The sequence below is a fragment of the Notolepis coatsorum genome, assembly GCF_963971535.1.
Source record: "Notolepis coatsorum genome assembly, chromosome: 5".
Taxonomy (NCBI): Eukaryota; Metazoa; Chordata; class Actinopteri; order Aulopiformes; family Paralepididae; genus Notolepis; species Notolepis coatsorum.
This window is the reverse complement of record NC_140169.1, coordinates 138,609,027-138,635,504: the sequence shown is the minus strand read 5'-3', so window position 1 is coordinate 138,635,504 and position 26,478 is coordinate 138,609,027. Positions and strand designations below refer to the sequence as shown.

General features: G+C 44.8%; 1 protein-coding gene across 1 annotated transcript in view; it reads left to right on the top strand.

Moving 5' to 3' along the window:
- Positions 1–26,478, top strand: part of mthfd1l (methylenetetrahydrofolate dehydrogenase (NADP+ dependent) 1 like) — a 156,736-nt gene that overhangs the window by 22,396 nt on the left and 107,862 nt on the right. The window contains 7 exon segments of the mRNA XM_084315202.1: positions 99–128; positions 131–144; positions 3,588–3,695; positions 7,406–7,480; positions 8,289–8,391; positions 13,138–13,214; positions 23,977–24,117. Of these exon segments, the coding sequence (XP_084171328.1) occupies positions 99–128; positions 131–144; positions 3,588–3,695; positions 7,406–7,480; positions 8,289–8,391; positions 13,138–13,214; positions 23,977–24,117 (548 nt within the window).

Below are 26,478 nucleotides of genomic sequence, written 5' to 3'. Positions count from 1 at the left end.
GCTCGGCAGTCCTCCTCATCATGTCTCTCTCTCTCTCTCTCTCTCTCTCTCTCTCTCTCCCTCTCTGTGTGTTTCCGCTGCCTCTTCTCCGTGCCTAGGTGGCGCTGCAGGAGGGGGCTATGCCCAGGTCATCCCATGGAGGAGGTAAAGACACCCTCACCGCTCTCTCTCTCTCTCTCTCAGCTGGACTATCCTTCAAAGGCCTCTCTTGTACATGTACACACACACACACACACACACACACACACACACACACACACACACACACACACACACACACACACACACACACACACACACACACACACACACACACACACATCCCAGCGTTGTGGCATAACAATGCCTGTGACTAAAGCTAGTGCCTGTGAAGAGAAGGAGGGATGAAAAGGGAGGAGGGAAGGAGGAGGTAGGACTTCAAGTCCCAGAGACACAGCCTGCGATAAGGCCGCCTCCCTGTCTCATACCCGGTCTCCTCCCCCTCCTCCTCCTCCTCCTCCTCCTCCCCCCCCTCCTCCTCCTCCTCCTCCTCACTGCACCAGTTGCAAAGTTGCTCTATGGGCGCTTACGCTGCGTAGGGGAGTCTTACTGCAGGGGCGCTGGCTAAATAGATAGGATATGTGTCATAATATTATGATAGACACGGGGGGACAAAGTTAAGTTCAGGGCATGATGACTTTGTTATCTGAGGCGGAGCTGAATGCTTGTAGCCTTAGACCGTCTCTCCCTCCCCACCTCTGCGGTTGCAAAGGTTGGAGGGATAAGTTTAAAGGGGTAGTTTGTGGATTTGTGGATATTAAGTTGTATGAAATACTTGCCTGTAGTGGATGGAGAGCTAGCCGTCCTGTGGTCGGAGTTTTGGCCGGTTTCCGGGGGGGGCGGGGGGGGGGGGGGGGTCACGGAACCAAACGGGTTTAATCCACACCACAACATGCAGGCAAAAAGGGTTTCCTATTTCTAACACACAATCATCCTCCTCCAGCACTATGGATTCTGCAATCGCGTGGTCCTTTCTCTGGTATTACTACACGCTGGAGCCATTTCACTGGTAATGCGGCTGTTTCAAAATGCTGGAGGACCATGGTTTTGTTTTGGAGTGGCTCCACCCTTTGCCTGCATGTCGTGGTGTGGATTAAAAGCGTTTTGGTTTTGGTGACCCACGTTTCTGCCGTTTGCTGCCCGTCGTCTAAAGCTTCCCGGCTCGCTGGGAACCCGGCCAGAACTCCAGAACCACCAGACTCTGTCAGTAAGGTAATAGCTTTGCATCCACTACAGGGCTCGAGACTAACGATGTCCCGTCGTCCCGGGGACGATCAAATATTGATTTGGGACGAACAGAAATCATTGCCGGGACACAAACGGGACGAAGAGGATTTTTTCTTTTTTTCACAGGAAATGTCAATTAGCCGACTGTCAGTGCGCGCACATATTGCTGTCAAACGGTGCGTGTCTCGTGCCGACTTAGTTGACAGAGAGACGGCAACATTATCATGTGGGGTTCACTGAAGTCTAAACGTTGCGTGATTTGCCGAATCCAATGACTATCTCCGCCGTCCCAACGCAGCTATACGCTAATCCAGCATCAAGCTCCCGCCCACCATTCTGATCAGCAAACCACAGGTCGCGCTGCAGCAGCCCCAAATTTATCTCGACATCGAAAAAGAAAGAGGTTAAAAAATGCCAGGAACTGGTGATACTTGCTGTGTGCGTGAACATAATCCCTTGGACATGAACTGACGGTACATTTTTATTGATATATCATTGGGATCCCCCTCCGAGATTGGTCAACACGTCACCATGCATTTTGGCCGGAGCTTTAAAAAAAGCACGGTGGACACGGTGGACGCGCGGTGGGCACCTTACGTCTGTGTTTATAATGAATGAATGGTAAAACGGATTATATTGAAACATAGTGCGAGCACTCACAACAACTATTCACACAATTTATTAAGGACACATTTAAATAACAGAAGTGTAATGTTATCCGCAACGCCCCAACCCTGGACACCTTCAAAACTGCTCTAAAAACACACCTTTTGACCAAGGCTTTCCCCATCAATTAGTTTAGATTAGATTAGGTCCATTATCCATTATCCCTAACCTTCCCTCATCCCCTTTTTCCCCCCTATTTCCCTAGCCCTATTTTTTTGTCCTGATTGTGAAGCGACCTTGGGTTCTATGAAAGGCGCTATATAAATTTGATCTATTATTATTATTATTATTATTATTGGAACTGTATATTATCGACACGTAATTCTAGTTATAGCTGCTTATTATCTTTGTGCTTACAATAATCAAAAGGTACGGTACACAGTTGGTCTCACCCTCTGTGCCATTATCAGCACAAAATATGTCCCCATATGATCAAATTGACGTTGATATATTATATATATAAAAAAAAATTGGGACGGTTTACATTCACTTTGGGACGGTTAAAACTGTATTTCGGGACGGTTCTGGGACGGTGGTGAAAAAAGTTAGTCTGGAGCCCTGATCCACTACATTACTGGCAAGTATTTCATACAAACGTAATGTCCAAAAATCCCAACTATCCATTAAGTTACCATTTTTAACACTTTCCGTGCCAGCCATGCGGTGCCTAGGAACCCTGTTGCGTGCCACCGCTAGATTCAATGACAGAGCTCTCATATTTGCGAACGCATAAACTATATCTTAAATTATATAATAAATAATTATTGTGTCTAATATGACCGTCGCTTATCAATGACTTGTTTGCAGTCAACATTGTCGAAACGGATTGTTTTTTTAATCGGTTCATTTCCGTTTTATACAATTTTGAAAAACGCTAGTTTTTTGAAAGTTTCAGAAAAAAATTAAGATTCTGTGATAAACGCCCTTTACTGGAATACACAACACGTTTATCGGCCTATTTATGAATCGTTTTCAAATAAACGCTAGATTATCGATAGTATATGTGTACTTATGCACGCTATAGAAGAGGGCTGAAAAATCGATTATCTTATTTCCTGATCGCACACACACACAGACACACACATACACACATATGGCACACGCTGATATATAGGTGAAAATAGCTCTGATTATCCCAAGACTGGTAAAATAGATTCCTTACCTCAGATCAGATGTTCTCCAAAAAGATTATTCCAATTCCTGATCGCCATTCCAAATATCGATCACGTTTATTGATCCAACGCTGGGTACTGGAAACACATATTCTCCGCTGTTCTGGTGGTGGGCAATGACTTGAATCGTCTCCGGTTACTTGTCTGACAAGTAAAATGTGGAAGCAGGACTTTTTTTTCTCCATGCGTTTCATTCAATCCAATCCAAAGGGGTGCAGTACCATCCGGAGAGACGATAGGGGGCGGTATTTTCCCTGTTCGAGTTCAGACAGATCCCCACTGGTAGCGTGAGGCTAGATTGATGAAAAATGAATGGAAATCGATAATAAAAAAAAACGATTAAAAACGAGATCTCTCGTCAGCTGGCACTTAACGGTTGGCATGAACTAACGAGAAATCTCGTTGTTGGCACTGAAAGTGTTAATACCCTATTGGTTATCTCTCTCTCTCTCCTTTCTTTCTTTCTTTTTCTTCCCCCTTCAGTTCAACCTGCATCTAACAGGTGACATCCATGCCATCACAGCAGCCAATAATCTGGTAGCAGCAGCCATCGATGCCAGGATGCTGCATGAGTCGAGCCAATCAGACAAGGTGACAGAGAGTGACCCCTCAATAGACCCCCCCCCCCCCCCCCCCCCCGCCTATGGCAGTTAGACCACAATGTGGAATTTCCCATGACTAATAAACTCACGTCAACACCGGTATTACCGGTAACACCAATATCTCAATATCTGTAGAGCGCTTACTTTGATCTTAGAGACAGAACTGGTGCAAACCCAATATGGATGCGTTTAATGGATGGTCCATGTCCAGGCAGGGTTCGGTACACGGGGGAGGTAATCATAATGTCCAGGGTATATACACAGGGCCAGGAGAATCAGACAGACGAGCTCAGAGCAGGGGCAGGTGTCGTCAACCGTGCGTGAGTCAGAGCAGTTCCTTGTGAGCCGGGCCAGTGTCTCCAGGTCTTAGCCGGGCAGGTCAGTGTCTCCAGGTCTTCGCCGTGCAGGCTAGGAGAGAGCATGAGAATGCAGTTAGACAAGGTCAAAGAACAAGAGATCCAGGCGAACAACTAGAAGTAACAGAATAATGAACACGAGCAATATAACATGACTAACTGGTAACGAGAGTTTATGATCTGACAGCTTCTCCACGTCGGGGGCGGGTCTATATACCCTGATGTACTATGCCCACAGACCTCAGATCAGCTGCCTCGTTGACACCACAGCTGTACCTACTTGACCATCATGAGAGCGGGAGAAGGGGGAAGAGAGACAGAGAGAGGGAGGAGCACTGGCAGGCTGGAGCCATGACACTTTGATCTTTTCAATGATTAGTATCGATTTGTTGGACAGACAGAGTTCACGTTAGGTTCTAATTAAAAAAATTAACCAACTGTATTACCTTCCGTCACTTATGTTTATTGACGGACGGATCAATGTAGTGCATTTATCACATGCTGCGCAAACATACTTTTGCTGATTTGACCTCTAAGTTTAAAGGTATTTTTTTTGTTTGTTAAATTAAGTGGTCTAAGATAATAGTTCTACACTCCGACGGCCATTACTGATAATGTAAAATAATCTGATTTGGCAAGATTTCTTATATATACGTAAATATGTAATACGTAAAAATATCTAGGGTTCTCTCTCCTGATTGGATAAAGTGGGAACGGGATACCAGAACATAAATTTTCTGTTTACTGCCGAGTGGAGGGACTGGGAGACCCATGTTACTGAGCAAACACTTTTTTATCAGTGATGGCTGTTGGAATGTAGAGCTATTTAACACATATTTGAACAAAATACACAACACTTACAGCACCTTTTAATCCAAAATATTTCCGAATCATCCGTCATCGTTTTGTAACGTGTCGTGTCGTCTCTGAGAATTGAAGTGAATCCTAGAAATAGCTGCTGTCTGTGCAGACAGACACGTTCAGTTCATAGTGTCTATTTTACACGCTTGATCACACGTTTTTTTTAGTATGTTACAAATTTGCCTCTTTTATTTTAATGTGGCCACTGATAATGCGGTGGGCAAGTCATGTACTCGGTGGAGCCTGAACACAGAGTAACACCTTTACCGTTTACCAGTAAATCTGTCCTCGATGCTGCATGTGGGGGTTAATGTGAAAAATTGCGTTTCACCAAAAGGATCTTTATGTTTTGTTAACGATTCCATTTTCTAAAAGCCAACTTGCTAAACACTAAATGACCGGATGTCACAGAGAATGCACTGACCTGATCTGCGATGCTAAGCTAGTTTTGGCTAGCAATTTATACCTTTTATTATTTTATATACTGTACATATTTTTTTTTAATTGCCACTTAAAACCCCCTGCCTTTTTAGAGAGAGAAGTGTATATTAGAAGGCTTTGTTCATCGGGACCACAGCTGCATGGGGCCACAGACGAAGCTTGGAGCCATCTATTAATACTAGTCCATTGATTTCCCTCGGACTGGAGACTCAGGAGGAGGCAGAGGATACGTCACCTGTGAGACGTCTACGGAGGAGTTCTTTAACCTCTTGTCTGCCGGGCAGAACCAGCAGCCAGTGTTGTAGTACTCGAGTCCAGGACTCGCACTCGACTTGGACTTGAGCACTGATGACTCGGACTTGGACTCGAGCATTGACTGCATTCGGACTCGGAAGGTGCAGACTCAGACTTGGACTTAAATTTAAAAAAAAAATGTATTGCCCTAATCATTTGGCATAAGATATTGATGGCTAGTGCATTTGTTTGGCTATTGTGTCACAAAGTAAATAAACGTTGAAATGGTGACCGCTGTAGGGCTGTACCGAATGTCATTTTTTAACAGCTTCGAATGTCTATAATTTTTTTTTTACCGGTACTTAAAATATATATATTTTTTAAACTAAATCCTCAATTTTAATAAAGTGATTAATCTGATTAAATTAGTCTTTTTCAATATAAATCAGTTTAATCAACAATCCAATAAGGGCACGGTTGGTATGAAAGTGACGGTGACGTCTTATCTATAATATTATAATATTAGTGTAGCCAAACCCCCATTGGTTTAAACAGATAGAAAAAAAAGATTTAAAAAAAAAAAAAAAAAAAAAATTTAATAAAAAAAAAAAAATTTGAATGTTGATTTAGAATTCGAATGTCAACCTTATGTTCGAAGCTTCGAAGCATTCGGTACAGCCCTAGACCGCTGTGTCATTTATGTTTAATGTAGACCTTTTTTTATTTGTACATCAGCTCTTTGACTGCCAGAGTGCAGTGGACTCAACCTCGATGACTTGGACTCGGACTAGGCTCATGGGGACTCGACTCGGACTTGACTCTGGCTCTTCTTTGGTGACTCGGGACTCGGACACTGGGGGACTCGAGACTCGACTCGGACTCGACTACAACACTGCCACCAGCGAACTGCTAAACGCATTCTTCAACCCCTTTCTGGTGTAAGATAGGATTTTGAGAGCTGAAGCTACACATTCTAGTATTCCAAGATTGAAAGGGTTAACGGAGCAGTCGTTCCTGCTGGCTGGGAGCCAAAGTGACGCCCTGAGTGGCCGAGAACAGAAACAATGACGGAACAAGTGCACTAAGCCTAAGCATGACGTTGCCCCGTATAGACCTTTTCAGAAGAGTCCCGTTGCTAGGGAAACGGCTTGGGGCCCCCTGGTGCATTTCCTGTCGGTTACAGTATTAGCGATCACTGTTTCCAGGAAATAAACCTGCTTCTGAAAAGGCCTAAAGGAGTCTTTACATAATGATGTCCTCTGTCATTCCCCGGCGGGGCGAAAGCAGAATGAGTCACAGCCTTTGTGCTTTTTCAAAAAAAAAAAAAAAAAAATTTTTTTTACATGTTATGTACAGTATGCTGCTTCTTCATGGTTTACCACAGACGCCAAAGTCTGTTAATTTCACACGCTTAGCTCCGCCCCTTACCGCTTCTGACTGGTGATCCATTGCACGGACATTATGGGGGGGAAAAAAACCCACAGACACCACAGCTTCGCTTTCTTACCCTTTTCTTACATCATGATGTAAACGTTCAGAGTGTGATGTGATGACACAGCGCTCTGTCTCTCGAGTGATGTCACCGTGTATGTTGTTCAGTGATGAGCAGCGTCACACATCATCACAAAACACAATGGTTACAATTACTCAAGAAGCGATGTCACGGCATTTAAAAACACCACCGCCCCCCCGGTAATGACTATGATTTCATGGTTCTTCGTAATGATTGTGAGACATCATAGCTGTTTTTTTGCCTTGTGATTAAATGATGAACTGTCTGTTGTTTTTGTTCCCTCCTTTTCCACAGGCCCTGTACAGCAGGCTGGTGCCCTCTGTGAACGGAGTCCGGCGATTCTCTCCCATACAGATCGCCCGGCTGCGTGTAAGTCTGTCCCATGTTATTCACCGAACAACATCGGTCTCAGTTTCACCAAGCGTCCACCAGGTGGCCTCAGCGAGCCTGTCTTCACACCAGCGGCCCTCCTCACTAGTTATTGCTAACGCTCCCCACCACAGTCCACTATCTCCTCTCCTCTCCTCTCCTCCCAGCAGCCATCTGTTTGCGTCACATAAACCAATCATATCTGTTTGTATGATGATAGCGAGTGAGACTTATTTATTGGAGTGTTGATGGCAGCGTGCCTGATGCGAAGTCATAACAGATCTCATGAGTACAAACGGGGATGGAAGACACCAGACAAACACCCAAGTTGACCAACACTCCCCGAGTTGAGAAGTTCACCGTAGCGTTAAGATATTTATGGGTCTGGATGGATGGCGATTAAACAGAACTATGTATATGTAAACAGTTGATTTACGCCAGGCCTTTTGATCGCCAAGAAGGAGTAAACCAACCATATATCATGTATGGTCAGCCACTGGCCAATTGCTTCATAACGGGCTTTGTTGACATGTCCTCTCTCTCTCTCTCTCTCTCTCTCTCTCTCTCTCTCTCTCTCTTCTGTCTCTCCTCTTGTCTCTCTGCTCCTCTCTCTTCCCCTCTCTCTTTGTCTCCTCTCTTCCTCTCTGTCTCCTCTTTTTCTCTCTTGCTCTCTTCCTCCTCTCTTTCTGTCTCTCTCTCTTCCTCTCGCTCTGTCTCTCCTCTTGTCTCTCTCTTCCCCTCTCTCTCTTTCTCTCTCTCTCTCTCTCTCTCTCTCTTCCTTCCTCTGTCTCTCTCTCTCTGTCTCCAGCGTCTGGGCATCAGCGAGTCGGAGCCCAGCTCTCTCACGACCCAGGAGGTCAGTGCCTTCGTCCGGCTCGACCTTGACCCCTCCAAGGTCACGTGGCAGAGAGGTAGGGAGTGCAGGATGCTTCTCTTCTCCCTCATTCCTGTGTCAGGGTTGACTCACATTCCTGTGTCAGGGTTGACTCATATTCCTGTGTCAGGGTTGACTCATATTCCTGTGTCAGGGTTGACTCGTATTCCTGTGTCAGGGTTGACTCATATTCCTGTGTCAGGGTTGACTCGTATTCCTGTGTCAGGGTTGACTCATATCGTGTGTGTTTATGATCCTACAGTATGTCCATGTGGGAGAGGAGGAGTGTGTTATTAAAGGGAAAACTAACAGAATTTCATTATTGAAACAAGTTATTAAGATAAGATATTCCTTTATTGATCCCTTTATTGATCCCCTTGGGGAAATTCAGGCATCATAGCAGCATGGGGGAAGGGGGGGGGGTACAGGTAGTAAAAACAACACAAGCAGTGTAAACAAATAGGTCAATATAATTTACTATCTAACTAATATATTCACAAAATTCACAGTGTCACATAAGGTGCAGACAGTATGCATAAGGTAGTGTTATAATTTACTATCTACTGAAATATACATTGTTCACAGTATCACAGTATCCACTGAAATATACATTATTCACAGTATCACAGTATCCACATAAGGTGCAGTATGCCTAAGGTAGTGTTATTGTCCTCCTTGGGTTCCTATTATTCTTACTATAGCACAGTTTGTGATATATATATATATATATATATATATATATATATATATATATATATATATATATATACAGTATATATATCATCTTTTAATTAACACATACAAAACAGGCAAACACTATATGTAGAATCTGTACAAGCTGACAATAGACACAATGTGACATGACATTGCATGGAACGACCACAGTGCATCACAACACATTAATACACCATGTGACAAACACCACAATGTAATTACACACATACAGCATTTAGTTTATTTTAGTAGATAGTTTGTTTCTATATTAATACAAATTCAATATGGACTCCCTTGGCCAGAAGTGACAAAAGTAATGTCCCAACCGCTAACCGCTAGCCTTGCACTGAAGAACCATATCAAGTCCATTTTGAAATTCCTTTGACAGCCCATGTATTTGCAGTTGTGAAGTTAATCTAAATCACTTGGAGTGTGAATGTGATGCATCGCACAACACTCTAACTTACCATCTTTAGATAATAAAGTACTCAACCTCTACTGTCTTTAACTATGAGTGAACGCAACACTCTAACTCACCATCTTTAGATAATAAAGTACTCAACCTCTATTGTCTTTAACTATGAGTGACGTGTGTCGGAGGAAGCACGTGGTAGCCTCCACTCTCCCAGATGATCTGACTGTGGGGGGTAGGTGCGCAGCGACCAGGAAGGGACTGGGAATTGGCATACGACTAACATTGGGATGGGAGAAAATCGTTTTTTGATGCTTTGATCGTCACCAACGGCATACGTTGTGGAGTAACGTTACACACACACGTTGCGATCAAGGTGAAATCATGGTTGGATCAAAGCAGGATTGATATAATTTAATCCTTACCTCCACTAGGAGGTACCCCAAAAAGAATATACCAATTGTCTGATCTAACTCACCATCTTTAAATAATAAAGTTTGAAAACACTGTTCCTCTGAAAACCTAAAACAAGCGTCCTACGGTCCTCCGTCTGAGAGGTACTCAATTAGTGACGACATAACGATGTAACGACTCCACGGAGAGAACGGATTGGGAGGAATTCCACCCCTTTTTACACTACAGTAGTGAGTGAGCCAGTCTAATGTAAAGGAGTTGTAGACAGGGGGCTGTGATGTATGTATGTGGGTGTGGTGAGGTGAGGTGAGGTGGGGGCTGGACGGGGGGGAGGAGGGCTGGGTGGAAGTTATGTTGTTTTTAAGTTGTCAGTGAGGCCGACGGGCCCAGGGTGTTGCAATGACTGATGAGGTATTTACCCCAATGGCTCCGCAGGGCGCATTTAAGTGTGGAACCCGTGAGATTAAAAACAGCTTTTTACCCAAATGTGTGTGTGTGTGCATGCACACGTGCATGTGTGTGTGTGTGTGTGTGTGTCTAAGAGAGAGAGAGAGAGAGAGAGATTTAAGTCTCCGGTGGACATGTATATATATTCTGAGAATGTGTCTGTTTTCATTTAAGCGTGAAGCGGCCCATGCCCCCCCCCCCCCCCCATTCTCCATCCGTAACGTTGAACCTCTGTCGGGACAATGTTTGACTCTCGCGGTTTCCCCCCAAGGGTTCTGACGGATCGCTAACCGCAGAGTAACCGCGGCGCAGCCAGTCCCCCTTTTTTGTCAAGACTATACCGGGGGAACGGGACAAACTGCCGGATTGACCAAAACCCCCCTTAAGTAGTTAATCCTCCACTACAAAAACATATCCAGCGAGTAAACAACACCCGACTCGTTTGTTGTTTCTCTTCTGGGGGGCGTTCCTATAACCTTGACTAGACGTTCACAGCGGAACGGTTGTGGTGGTCGACCGCGCGCACCGTACACACACACACACACACATGCACGGTTACGTACACGCCGCGTAATATCGACATGTGTGTTCTTGTCACTCTCGGTCTCTTGTCACTCTCTTGTCACGCATGTTCAGTCGAATCTGCTTTACAACATGTGTTGGAATGGATTTCACAGTCTGTCACGACCGCAGCCTCAAAAGATGTGACTCCGACCCCCCGGGTATCCCTGAGGCCTGGGGGGGGACGATCGAAGATGTTTGGAACTCTCTCTCTCTCTCTCTCTCTCTCTCTCTCTCTGGCCTATAGGATGACTGGGCTGTTTTAGCAAACGACCGCATTCGCCGGGTTTAGAAAATGCACAGGAATTTGTGTGGGTGTCGACTTGATCTCTTACAGTGCATACGGGGGCGCTGCTGATAGGAGGACAAGTGGGACCTCACAGAGCAAGACGTGGGCCCTGTGCACACTGCAGGCCTTTAGTGCGCAAATTCTGATTTATTGCTCACATCAGATCTTTATTGGTTTGGCTTTTCACACTTTTTTTTTATGTGGCCAATATCAGATTCCGGGTGAACTGGTCACGCTCCTGAACTGACCTGCATGCGCAAATGAACAATAACGAAGATGGACACAAACACGGAGGACACAGTTTATGGTTTCATTCATAAGTTGATGTGCCCAAGTACCTAGTAACTTATTTTAATAAAGTAGGAGATGTCCACAAACACGCCACAAGAGGAAGCCCCACGGACCTGGTCCCGCCGAGAATCAGGACATGCATGGGGTGAAGATGATTTTTTTTTACTTGGCTACGGTAATGTGGAATGCCCTGCCAACATTCATAAAACTCCTGAACTCCCCTCTCGGATTTAAATCCGCCCTAAAAACATGGCTCAGCAGCAACTCAAATTGGTCTTAATATGTTTTTTGTCTCTTTTATCATAACTTGGCTTTTATTTCTTTTATCATGAGTTGCTTTTAAGGGGTTGCGGATTTTCTTTTAACATTAGTTGACTGTATGAGTTGTCGCCGTTGTCGGGTTAGGTGTTTTTATACAAATTTTTAGGATGTGTCTTGTCTAGTTTACAATTTGTGTTTTTGTGCCTTTTATGTTCCATGTATGGACCACAATGGAAACAAGCCTTGGCTTTATTGTGTTTTATCCATTTTTGACCAGCGTGTTGACACTGTTATTGTTTTGTCTTTTAAATGTTTGTCCTACGATTGTGTCAAAATAAAGTATTCAATCAATCAATCAATCAAATGTGCAGTGGAGGTCAGCTAATTCCTGAGCAGATGATAATGGGGGCGAGGAGGAGGAGGTGAAAGAGAGAGATTTCTTCTGTCAATATGCTTTCAAACACAGACCGGTTATGATACGTCCCCTCACGTTTATCTTGCACAGATGTATCACCCCAAAATACTTATAGGGTAAACAAACACCTCACTGTCCCTCCACTGACCACCTCCATCACAGAGTGACTCCCACCGGCGCAGACTTGTGATGAATGTCGATCTCTAGAGTGACGTAAAAGTTGCATGCATTCTGATATGACTGAGGTCACATTGCAAAAGAATATACCTGTATCTGATTTAGGTCCACATTATGAAAGTGGCCAAATCAGATTTGAAAAGATCAGATTCAATGTGATTTGTACTGTTCACACTGTCATAGTTAAAGACAGTAGAGGTTGAGTCCTTTAGTATCTAAAGATGGTAAGTTAGAGTATTGTGTTCATTCACAGATATTCGCCCTGGCTTAGTGCCCATGTTCTCAGCCAATCAGAACGCTTGTTATGTTAAAAAAATCCCCATCTGCCTAACTCACTCGTGTGACTTGTGCATTTTAACGTTACATACACCGATGGCAATCGCATGACTTAGGCAAGTATAACAACTGCCTTAGTGTATGACATGTATGTATGTATGTATGTATGTATGTATGTACGAGGAAAAAATGCCAAGGAAAAAAAGTCACGACGTATTTTGCTTAAAAGTCACCTTATTTTGTTACGCAATGGTTGTCGTGTTTTTGTATTTTTGCAAACTTGTTGATACACCTTGTGGAACTTATTTTCAAAATATAAATAAAAAAACTTGTACGCATTTGCTGGAAATTTTATTTTTTCTTCCCAAAAATCTTGAAAAATTACGTAGGCAATTATCAACATGAGCCTAACGATATTATATATATATACAGTACCTGACCAGTCCTACATCATACGTGCATGTATGTATAGGCTTCAGTCATTCGCTGTCATTAGTGTGACGTCGACGTCTCCCTTGTCTTCCAGTGGTGGACACCAACGACCGCTTCCTGAGGAAGATCACCGTGGGACAGGCGACCACGGAGAAGGGCCACGCGAGAGAGGTGAGTAGCTGTGGCGAGCACGTCTTTTATATTTTCTTTTATTATTTTCTTTATATATTTTTTCTTTTACCATTTCCTCTCATCATCTACAATTTAGTCATTATACCAATTCCCCCCTGGTCGTTGTGCTGCCCTACTGTGGGTCTGGGGAGGGTGTAGACTACCACATGCTGCCCTACTGTCGGTCAGGGGAGGGTGTAGACTACCACATGCTGCCCTACTGTCGGTCAGGGGAGGGTGTAGACTACCACATGCTGCCCTACTGTCGCTCTGGGGAGGGTGTAGACTACCACATGCTGCCCTACTGTGGGTCTGGGGAGGGTGTAGACTACCACATGCTGCCCTACTGTCGGTCTGAGGAGGGTGTAGACTACCACATGCTGCCCTACTGTCGCTCTGGGGAGGGTGTAGACCACCACATGCTGCCCTACTGTCGCTCTGGGGAGGGTGTAGACTACCACATGCTGCCCTATACTGTCGGTCTGGGGAGGGTGTAGACTACCACATGCTGCCCTACTGTCGCTCTGGGGAGGGTGTAGACTACCACATGCTGCCCTATACTGTCGGTCTGGGGAGGGTGTAGACTACCACATGCTGCCCTACTGTCGGTCTGGGGAGGGTGTAGACTACCACATGCTGCCCTATACTGTCGGTCTGGGGAGTGTGTAGACTACCACATGCTGCCCTACTGTCGGTCTGGGGAGGGTGTAGACTACCACATGCTGCCCTACTGTCGGTCTGGGGAGGGTGTAGACTACCACATGCTGCCCTACTGTCGGTCAGGGGAGGGTGTAGACTACCACATGCTGCCCTACTGTCGTTCTGGGGAGGGTGTAGACTACCACATGCTGCCCTACTGTCAGTCTGGGGAGGGTGTAGACTACCACATGCTGCCATACTGTCGGTCAGGGGAGGGTGTAGACTACCACATGCTGCCCTACTGTCAGTCTGGGGAGGGTGTAGACTACCACATGCTGCCCTACTGTTGGTCTGGGGAGGGTGTAGACTACCACATGCTGCCCTACTGTCGGTCTGGGGAGGGTGTAGACTACCACATGCTGCCCTACTGTCGCTCTGGGGAGGGTGTAGACCACCACATGCTGCCCTACTGTCGCTCTGGGGAGGGTGTAGACTACCACATGCTGCCCTATACTGTCGGTCTGGGGAGGGTGTAGACTACCACATGCTGCCCTACTGTCGCTCTGGGGAGGGTGTAGACTACCACATGCTGCCCTATACTGTCGGTCTGGGGAGGGTGTAGACTACCACATGCTGCCCTATACTGTCGGTCTGGGGAGGGTGTAGACTACCACATGCTGCCCTATACTGTCGGTCTGGGGAGGGTGTAGACTACCACATGCTGCCCTATACTGTCGGTCTGGGGAGGGTGTAGACTACCACATGCTGCCCTACTGTCTGTCTGGGGAGGGTGTAGACTACCACATGCTGCCCTACTGTCAGTCTGGGGAGGGTGTAGACTACCACATGCTGCCCTACTGTCAGTCTGGGGAGGGTGTAGACTACCACATGCTGCCCTATACTGTCGGTCTGGGGAGGGTGTAGACTACCACATGCTGCCCTACTGTCGCTCTGGGGAGGGTGTAGACTACCACATACTGTCGCTCTGGGGAGGGTGTAGACTACCACATGCTGCCCTACTGTCAGTCTGGGGAGGGTGTAGACTACTACATGCTGCCCTACTGTCGCTCTGGGGAGGGGGTAGACTACCACATGCTGCCCTACTGTCGGTCTGGGGAGGGTGTAGACTACCACATGCTGCCCTACTGTCGGTCTGGGGAGGGTGTAGACTACCACATGCTGCCCTACTGTCTCTCTGGGGAGGGTGTAGACTACCACATGCTGCCCTACTGTCGCTCTGGGGAGGGTGTAGACTACCACATGCTGCCCTACTGTCGCTCTGGGGAGGGTGTAGACTACTACATGCTGCCCTACTGTCGCTCTGGGGAGGGTGTAGACTACCACATGCTGCCCTACTGTCGCTCTGGGGAGGGTGTAGATTACCACATGCTGCCCTACTGTCGCTCTGGGGAGGGTGTAGACTACCACATGCTGCCCTACTGTCGCTCTGGGGAGGGTGTAGACTACCACATGCTGCCCTACTGTCGGTCTGGGGAGGGTGTAGACTACCACATGCTGCCCTATACTGTCGGTCTGGGGAGGGTGTAGACTACCACATGCTGCCCTACTGTCGCTCTGGGGAGGGTGTAGACTACCACATGCTGCCCTACTGTCGCTCTGGGGAGGGTGTAGACTACCACATGCTGCCCTACTGTCGCTCTGGGGAGGGTGTAGACTACCACATGCTGCCCTACTGTCGCTCTGGGGAGGGTGTAGACTACCACATGCTGCCCTACTGTCGCTCTGGGGAGGGTGTAGACTACCACATGCTGCCCTACTGTCGCTCTGGGGAGGGTGTAGACTACTACATGCTGCCCTACTGTCGCTCTGGGGAGGGTGTAGACTACCACATGCTGCCCTACTGTCGCTCTGGGGAGGGTGTAGACTAGGGCTGGGCGATATGACGATATTATATAAATATCGGGTACAGTTCATTAACGATACACTTTTTCAACGTATCGTGGATATCGTGATGTTTTGCCCAAGAGGATTGTGTCGCGTCAATCTGTCCACACGTTACTCGTTCATATCTCAGCCTGTGCTGAGATATGCCCATTCCGCGGTCTGTTAATAAAGTTTTCAATCAGACAGATGTATGGAAAGGCTTTTATTATAACATTCGTTGTAGTAAAATCATTATGCCTCATTTAGCATCCTGTGAAGCACTGGTCTCCTACTCGACGGCCGCGGGGAGCTAACGTTAGTAGCTTTGTTGATGTTCAGTGTTCACTTCAGCACACGGGACATTCAGGAAGTCATAACGCTTGCCGATTGGTGCTAAGAACAGCAGGGCGGGTGCAAGCGGTGTGACGTCATTGGCAGACTCGACTGTCAATCAAAATGATTATGTTTCCGTCAGAATGAATGAATGAAAACTGTATTAAAAGGTTGCAGAATGGCTACAATACAGTACAGGAGGATGAAGACCAGAAAAAGACTTTCGGCTTTTTTACATAAGGGTCCTCCATTTTCAATTCATCAAAACATTTAGAGACATACATATATACAGTAGTTTCATAAAAATGCTAAAATGCTATTTATTGATTGATTGATTTAAAACTTTAACATATTGCAGAATGGGTACAGTACAGCTCAATACATACAATTGTTAAGGGGATGCAGACCAGAGAAAGACTTTAGTCTTGTTTACATCAGGGTCCCCCATTTTCAATTCATCATATTTCATATCTAAATCATATAATATCTCATATGCAATATATAATCTAATAATCTAAATCTAATATAAAAATGCTAAATGCATGGGTATTTTATTTTGTCTTTAATGTTAGCTTGCAAACTCAAATACTGTCTTGGTAAGCCTCATAATGAATTGTTTGGGGTAAAAAAGAAAAACATCGTGATGTGTATCGTGTATCGCCGAAAGGTCAGAAAATATCGTGATATCATATTTAGGCCATATCGCCCAGCCCTAGTGTAGACTACCACATGCTGCCCTACTGTCGGTCTGGGGAGGGTGTAGACTACCACATGCTGCCCTATACTGTCGGTCTGGGGAGGGTGTAGACTACTACATGCTGCCCTACTGTCGCTCTGGGGAGGGTGTAGACTACCACATGCTGCCCTACTGTCGCTCTGGGGAGGGTGTAGACTACCACATGCTGCCCTACTGTCGGTCTGGGGAGGGTGTAGACTACCACATGCTGCCCCCCATTGTCTCTTGTCCCACGATATATCTCGTTAGTACCTTGCTCAAGGGCACTTGAGCAAGGTAGGTTTGTACTGAGGGACGGGAGAGAGTTATTCATTCACTTCCCCCGCCCAGATCTTTCCTGCCAGTCCGGGGGATCGAACCGGTGACCTTTAGGCCCCCGCTGCCCCAAGGTCTCTGCAGTTGTCTGCGAGTGCTTGGACCTCTACTCTACCCAGACGCCCCAGCAGACATGTTTTTAGCAGCACGGCTTTCCTGAACGTCTGTTGTACGATTTCTAAATAGTGGGTTCTCAAAGTGGGGTCCGGGGGCCCCCAGGGGTCCTAGAGAGGGGTTCCAGGGGAGTCCTCAGAACAACGAGGAAGAGTTTGATGTCATTATTGTTTCCTTCAATACAAGTTAAGTTACTCTTCCTCCTTCCATCTCCTCGCCTACATTAAAATGACTGTTGTGGAATTCCGGCCTAAATCACGCTTAACTCTCTGGGACAAATTCTCACGGTCTGATAGCAGACAGAAGGTATCGCTGTCGTCCGCCGGTTTGCTTTTCATTAGATCCATCCTGGCTAACATGATCCTGCACTCGCAGAAACAACAGCTTCGCTAACCGGACGCCGGTGACGTGAGTTCCAGAAGTTCATTCCCTTCCGAAGCGTTCCCCCCCCCCCCCCATCAAAACGGATACGAGTCATCGTCAGGCGCTGTCCAATGAAAACATACTTCCTCGTTGAAGGATAATTCAAAACAAACGCAGACGGGACGGACGGACATGACGGATCTGTGCGGCCGGGCCCTTAATTAAAGCTAATATTCTGGATGTGGCTAAAGGAGCTAGCCTTCCAATTCACCCTCGACGAATTTGCGCGTGTACCGTGTGTATTATTGGTACCGACTTCATCACGTGGACTCTTCTGAGGCGGGAGATCTCAATATTTCACCAATCAATCTCGGCCCCTCGCTAAGCCCCACATTGTCTTTAAGTTAACTGTTTACAGTGTAATTGGGTTGGAATTAAACCTGCGGTCGTCTCTTCCCACCCAAATGTTCCCAGCGTGTGTGAGAATCTGTGGCCTCGCATATAGTGTTACCGAGGTGGCATCAAACACACTTCTCTCTCTCTCTCTCTCTCTCTCTCTCTCTCTCTCTCTCTCTCTCTCTCTCTCTCTCTCTCTCGCTTCCTTTATTTACTTTCTCTCTTTTTCTTACTCTTTCACACACACACACACACACACACACACACACACACACACACACACACACACACACACACACACACACACACACACACACACACACACACACACGTACGTATATTTTATGTACACACACCCTTTCCATGATTCCGTCCACAATTAAGCCTGGCCGGTATTTCAGCCCTATGTCAGTAGTAATGACAGCTAAATGAAATCCTGCAAATAAACACTTCACCTCAATGGGAAGCGAGCCGGACTAAGTGAAAGCAAATGTTTAAAGAAGAGGGAGAGAAATGCCCTGTAACCCCCACCCCACCCCACCCACTCCCACTCCCTGAGCAGCCTCTGAGCTGGCCAAGCATATGCTTACATTTACCCCCCTCTCCCTCCCTCCCTCCGTCCCTCTCCTCCTCTGTCCCCCTCTGCTCTCCTCTCTCGCCCAGCGCTAGACACTCTATAGCCCCTCTGGGTGTTGTCCCTGGGAGTGGAGAGGCATGTCATCCTCCTGCTGCTGGACGGCTGTGGTTTGTGTTTCTTCTGCTCCCACATGGAATGGATACTCCTTCCCTTTCACATTCACTTTCACTGTGCCATGGTCTCTCTCTCTCATGGTCTCTCTCTCTCTCATGGTCTCTCTCTCTCATGGTCTCTCTCATGATCTCTCTCTCTCATGGTCTCTCTCATGGTCTCTCTCATGGTCTCAAGGTCTCTCTCTCATGGTCTCTCTCTCAAGGTCTCTCTCTCATGATCTCTCTCATGGTCTCTCTCTCATGGTCTCTCTCTCAAGGTCTCTCTCTCATGATCTCTCTCATGGTCTCTCTCTCATGGTCTCACTCCCTCTCACTAACCGTATTCATTCACTTGCTCACTCACTGACTCTTTAACTAATTAATTCTCTCTATATCTATCTCTCTTCTCTCTCTCTCTCTCTCCTCTATATCTCCCCCCTCTCTCTCTATCTCTCTCTCTCTCTCTCTCTCTCCCTCTCCACACATGCCACAGAAAGTCATCGCATAGAGAAACAACAGATTCTTCCATCTATTGTTTTCCCATCAGTGACGCCAGTCATCCTTTGAACCAGGCCATGAAGCCGCTGCCTTCTCCCATACAGACCCCCGCCCTGTGTGTGTGTGTGTGTGTCTGTGTGTGTGTGTTCATGTTGTGTTTATGAAAAGAATGTTTATGATTCACTGCCTTGAAGGAAAATGGTTGGACGTGGTCCCCTAGGATCTGTCCAGATGTGTGTGTGTGTGTGTGTGTGTGTGTGTGTGTGTGTGTGTGTGTGTGTGTGTGTGTGTGTGTGTGTGTGTGTGTGTGTGTGTGTGTGTGTGTGTGTGTGTGTGTGTGTGTGTGTGTGTGTGTGTGTGTGTGTGTGTGTGTGTGTGTGTGTGTGTGTGTGTGTGTGTGTGTGTGTGTGTGTGGCTTCTGTTATCCCTGCTAACTGGCACAATGTCCTCTCTCTCTCTCTCTCTCTCTCTCTCTCTCTATCACACATGCACACATGTACAATGTTTCCTCTCTCATGCCTCTGCTTTGTATTTATTTTATCCCAGAGATATGCTTGAGGACATGCGCTCTTTCTTCCATCAATACCCTGCTCCAGGATACAGTTCCACACGTTCACAGCCGTCCGCTGTCGAACCACTGAGCAGCTCAGTGCCTTGCTCAAGGGGTACCATAGAGGTAGCTGGTGAGGGAGGGGAGAGCGATACTCAATCATTTGTACCTCCAGTGTCTCTCCGGTCAGAAGATACCGCGGTTTGACACAAGGAAACTATAAAAGAAGGAAGGGTCATCATGTCACCGTGTAGCACGTGAACACACATTGGTGCCAAGTGTGAAAACGTTTGAGTTTGACCGAAATTGACTCGAATGAGATCAGCCATCTCCTCGTTTAAAGGAAAACGCCAACATTTTGGGAAATTAGCTTATTTAACATCTTCCCTGGAGTTAGACAAGAAGATACATACCTTTTTTGTCTCTGTGCGTGCATTTAGCTTTGGGAACAGACGCTCCGTTAGCATAGCTTAGCTTCATCACTGGAAGTGAGTAGGGGCCGGAGCCCGACGTTCCCTTACTGTGTATAGTTTGATTGAAAAGTTTAATAACAGATTGCAGAATACACTCCAAATACAACTCCAAAACGTTCATGTAAACATGTTGTGACCTGTGTATTCACCACGTGGAGAAATAAAAAATAATTGAATTAGACAATTACGTTTTATAAGCAAATATACTTGCCCAACCACTACTGTATGAGCGCAGCCAGTGATTTCAACGTGACGGCGTGTTTGTTTACATTCTCATTCATTCAAAAGATCCGAACCGATTGAAGTTTATAGATACCATGACGTGAAATCATCTTACCTTGACGATTAAAAGCCTCCCCAATTTAGAAAACAGTAATCCAATGGCTGGTATTGATAATATACTACAAACGCTCGGAGCTAACCAGCAACCGGACAATCAAGCAGATAACGAGAGCAATGACTTCCTTTCTGGGGGGTTTCAAAATAAAAGAGCGACGTCTATAGCAGCGGAAAACGTTTATTTTGTACATTATCTAACGTTAACACGAACCTAAACTAACTTTAGGTTAGTTGTAACGTTAGTTTAGGTTCGTGTTAACGTTAGATAATGTACAAAATAAACGTTTTCCGCTGCTATAGACGTCGCTCTTTTATTTTGAAACCCCCCAGAAAGGAAGTCATTGCTCTCGTTATCTGCTTGATTGTCCGGTTGCTGGTTAGCTCCGAGCGTTTGTAGTATATTATCAATACCAGCCATTGGATTACTGTTTTCTAAATTGGGGAGGCTTTTAATCGTCAAGGTAAGAGGATTTCAAGTCATGGTATCTATAAACTTCAATCGGTTCGGATCTTTTGAATGAATGAGAATGTAAACAAACACGCCGTCACGTTGAAATCACTGGCTGCGCTCATACAGTAGTGGTTGGGCAAGTATATTTGCTTATAAAACGGAATTGTCTAATTCAATTATTTTTTATTTCTCCACGTGGTGAATACACAGGTCACAACATGTTTACATGAACGTTTTGGAGTTGTATTTGGAGTGTATTCTGCAATCTGTTAAATAAACTTTTCAATCAATCAATCAAACTATACACAGTAAGGGAACGTCGGGCTCCGGCCCCTACTCACTTCCAGTGATGAAGCTAAGCTATGCTAACGGAGCGTCTGTTCCCAAAGCTAAATGCACGCACAGAGACAAAAAAGGTATGTATCTTCTTGTCTAACTCCAGGGAAGATGTTAAATAAGCTAATTTCCCAAAATGTTGGTGTTTTCCTTTAAGACCCGTCATTTATCATATGAAGGAAGGAAGGGGAGGGTTATATCAGCACTATATCAGGCAATAATGGACAGTAAGGGAATTACAACCTTGTATATAAAAGAAAAGTGGGAGAAAGAGTTAAAAATAGAGATAACAGAGGAGGAATGGTATAACACATATACAAAGATACAAAGTAGCGAACCACACACATATTCTGGGGATGTCAGAAAATAAGAAACTATTGGGAAGAGATAGGAGAGATAATAAATGAAATAGTAGGATACGAAATACCCCAGGCAGGCCAAGTATTGTATCTGGGGAACCTATCACAGGAAGGAATTCAGGGGGAAGACAAATACTTGATTAAGATACTATTAGTAGCAGCCAAGAAAGCTTTGACTAAACTGTGGTACAGGGTAGAAGCACCGACGAAGGAACAATGGACAGAGATAATGGAGGGGATACAGGAAATGGAGAGAATCACACATATGCTGAGGCTGCAAGAGGAGAAATTTGAGTCAAAATGGGAAAAGTGGGAGGAATATAGGAAGACAAGGAACGACATCACAGAAGAATGAAAAGGAAACAAGAAAATAAATGGAAATGTAAATAAACAATGTAAAAATAGAATGGACCGAAGGACCCATGTCACCCTTTTTTTCTTTTCTCATTTTTGTCTATTTTTATTTAAAATTAAAAATTTATACTATGTCTTTATAATTTTGTATGTTGAACTGTATTGTCTATGTTGTTGAAATAAAAAAAAAAAAAGTGTAAAAAAAAGAAAAAGAATACCCGTCATTTAAACAGGTTATTACTACATTTAGGGATGCTCGATATTGGCTTTTTTACCGATACCGATATTGTCCAACTCTTAATTTCCGATACCGATATCAACCGATATCACATTTTAATGCCGATATTGGCCGATAATATCGGTAGGCCGATAATATCGGACATCATTTCTATAGAAAAAAAAAAAAATTTAAACCGATATTTTCCGATATCACATTTTAATGCCGATATCGGCCGATAATATCGGTAGGCCGATAATATCGGACATTCCTAGTTACATTGTTAACACTTTAACTGCCACACACAAGATATCTCGGGTTTATTTTTATGTGGTTGAAAGCCACTCACGAGATTTCTCAGATTTTTTTTGTTTTTCTTTTTTTTTTAGCGATCTGAAATCATATTGCATCACGCGAGCCTACCCGAGTATACACGAGCACCGCCGGAGATCATATGTGGAAAAAAGCGCCCCCTATCGTCTCTCAGGTGACATAAGGGATTTTGGAATGGACTCAATGAAAATGGATGGGGGAAAAAATCCGGTACTCCACATTTTCCAGTCCACTGATCCAGCCGGGGTTACCACAGTTCATTCTGGAGCCTCTGAGCCCCGCTGATCATGGAGTTCTACTGTATCGCGTTGGATCTATACACTTATCGATTTTTTCGAATGGTGATCAGGAATTGGAATATACCAGTTGGATACCATCTGATGTCAGGTAAGGACTCTATGTTATCAGTGTTAGGATAATCAGACAAATTTTGATGAAGTTATAAGCTGTTTTGTGAAATGCGCTCTTTCGGTTTCACTGTAAAAGTCCAAGAGGAAATCAACGCGGCGATTATCCGTGCGCGGCCCGAATGTGCTTGCGTGCACGTATAATATTGATCATCTAGCGTTTATTTGAAAACGATTCATAAAAAGGCAGACGAATATCAACGTTGTGGAATATTCCAGTAAAAGACAATTTTCATAGAATGGTCCAGAATGGGCTGTTTTTTATCTCAAAACGGGTGCTTTTCTAAATGCTCTGAAACGGAAATGACGCGATAAAAAACCAATCTGCCTTGACAGCACTGACTGGAAAATAGTCTTTGATAATGCGATGGGCAGATTAGACACATAGCCATAATTTAAAACATAGATTAGGCGATATTAACGTTAACATTGAAGTGGATGGTGGCATCAAGGGGGTAAAAAGGAAAACCCGGCGTGGCACTCAAAGTGTTAACTAGCTAACGTTTGATATATTGGTTGATGTATATTTCCTCAGATAGCTTGTATACTTAGAATTCTAATACAGGCTTCAATCGATTCTGACGCAATGATAATCCTTCTTTTATAGTTTCCTTGGTTTGACACAGTGACTTGGAGATCATAGGCATCACTCAATGGTCATTGTGCGTCATTCACTTGTCATGTTGATCAACTTCGATACAACGTGGTGTATGTTGTGGTGACATGGACCCTGCTCCTCCAGTGTGTTCCGTATTTTGAAATACATGGGAGTGAATCAGCTCAGTGAATTACGCTCATCATAGCAACAAGCCCAGATGCCGGCGATGAAATATGACTACTCTGCTGTTCAGTCTCCAGTTTGTCTTCTGGATGTGATGTGTATTAGTTTCCTGGCGCTAAGGTCCTGTGTGTTTCTGTGTCCCCTGTCGTCTGCAGACCAGCTTTGACATCGCGGTGGCCAGTGAGATCATGGCCATCCTGGCCCTGGCTGACGGCCTGGGAGACATGAGGACCAGGCTGGCCCGCATGGTGGTGGGGACCAGCCGCTCTGGACAGCCTGTCACCGCAGAGGACCTGGTGAGTGTGTGTGTGTGTGTGTGTGTTAGCGTATGGAGCTGACTGTATTAGTGTGTGTGCATGTGTGTGTTACGGTTGGGGTGGATGTGTGTGTGTACATCTGTGTTTGTTTGTGTATGTGTTAGTGTATGGATCTGACTGTATTAGTATGTGTGTGTTAGTGTTGGGGGGTGTGTGTGTGTGTGTGTAACTGTGTGTAACTGTGTGTGACTGTGTGTGTGTGTGTGTGTGTTCCTCTATGTCAGGTGTGTCAAAATCTTTTCACCAAGGGCCACATCAGCATTACGGTTGCCCAAAAGGGCCAAATCAGTATAAATGTAAATGCAATGTAATGTAAAATAAATGTAACTACTCTTTTACATGTGGTTAAATAACTGTTTCTGTATTTATTACTTATTCAAGTTCCAAACATTACATATGCATTTGCATAGATGTAAAAAATAATAATAAAATATGTTAACTTATTGCTCTGTTATTTTAACATACATTTCTTATAATTCTTTATAGATTAAATTCAATTGATCAGGTTAACACTTTAATCGCCATGGGTTAAATTCATAATTTACCATCCCTCGCCAGCTCTATTTGTCTATGGAGAAGTTCCCCTTCTTTGCAGGGCTATAACTTTTTAAATTCTATTGCTAAACTGCCATTATTATGGCCCATTCAATGTCCTATATGTATTGTTCAGGGTGTAGCAACGTTAAACCTTTTCATTCACATATTCATACTAAAATATGGTCTAAAGTATAAGTATGTTTTTATCGTTTTCTGCAGCTTTCTTCAGAACGTGATTTATAGCCCCAAATGCACTATATTGATGATCAAATACAGTTTGGTAGGAATCTGTGCGAGATAAAAAAATTCAACTGCACATACTTCTAGAAGTTTCTACGCATCATCTGATGTTGACCGGATGGGCGGGGGATCGTTTATAATTCCGTGGGCAGCGTTAGATGATTCATCCAGAGTGGGTCATATGTTCATCAGATCAGTTAGTATAGAAAACGTTCGAAAATAACGCTGAATCTTACCGTGGCTTCCTCGCGCCGCTGGCAGATGAGCGTGGAACAGATTTTTTTCTATTATGGGATGTAGAAATGCCCGATCCATTTCCAGGTTGTATAATAGTATATACGTCCAAATAACGTTGTTTATTGAGTTAGGGCGAGCGATCTATTATCCAGTGTTTCAAGATGGAGTCGCGGGAGCTATAGCGAGTGGCCGGACCACATATGGATGAGCACTACCGGTTCAAAGGTTAATATCCGGTTGGCGATCTGCCGATCGGCCACCAGATGGCGCTCTTGAACCGCTAGAGAGTTGAGAGGAGATCACACTTGTGTCTCAGGGCTCCGGAAAGGAAATAGGATTTCGATGACAGATTTTTGAAATATTGACATCAAAGACGAGTTACGGCGTCTTCGGCAGAATGAGCATGGCTCGGAATGACGTCTTAACTCGTCCGCTGCGATCATAGTGTTAAGAACCCCACTTTACTCCATCAATCAATGAATCAAACTATTCAAGTAAATAACAAAGGGAAATAAATCTTCAAATATGGCATTAACTTTGTTCAAAACCTGTTTGTCACAGTCAAGAGGGGCAGAACTAATGGTGCAACCAACAATTGTGAGCTGCTAAGAACACACTTGACAAACGTAGCATTTTACAAAAACGAATGGCTGCACACAACCTTGCAGAGGCCATACATATCTCAACTAATGAGAGATGGTTTGATTACAGAAAACATTTGTCTGCAAGTTCTCTGAAGTTTTGGGTGGGACTTGTTTGGATCCCAGCAGCTTCTGATTCAATTGGGCGAGATGCTCGGTTATGTCACACAACATAGCAAAGTCACACAGCCAGTTTGGATCTGACAGTTCAGACAATATTTCTTCAAAGTTCAGCCACAATAAAGCTAGCTTTCACTGCTGCATCGTTTTTGGCTGTAGCTTTTGTGAACATGGACATGAACATACTCTGCTCAGTCTAATGCGATTGCAGTCTGCCTTTTAATTATTTTAAAAGCCTTTAAAAATGCCATTGTTTTTCTTGGAGGCAAAATTTGGCATGTGTTTGGTGTTTAGTGGCAAAATGCTGACATAGATTGTACTCTTTGACGACAGACACCGCATCATAACACAAAAGACATACGTTTTGTTTTTTTTATCCATGAAGCACAAACATGTATTCACTTTCACATCTTTCTTGAAACTGCCTTCCATCTGCATCAACTTTTCTCTTCATGGACATGTTGGCATCATTAATGAAGATATTTCTCAATTCGACTTGTTGGTGAACTCGCCGTAGTTAAACACTGATGTACACTGCGATCTACACGGTGTCACTTCGCGGGTT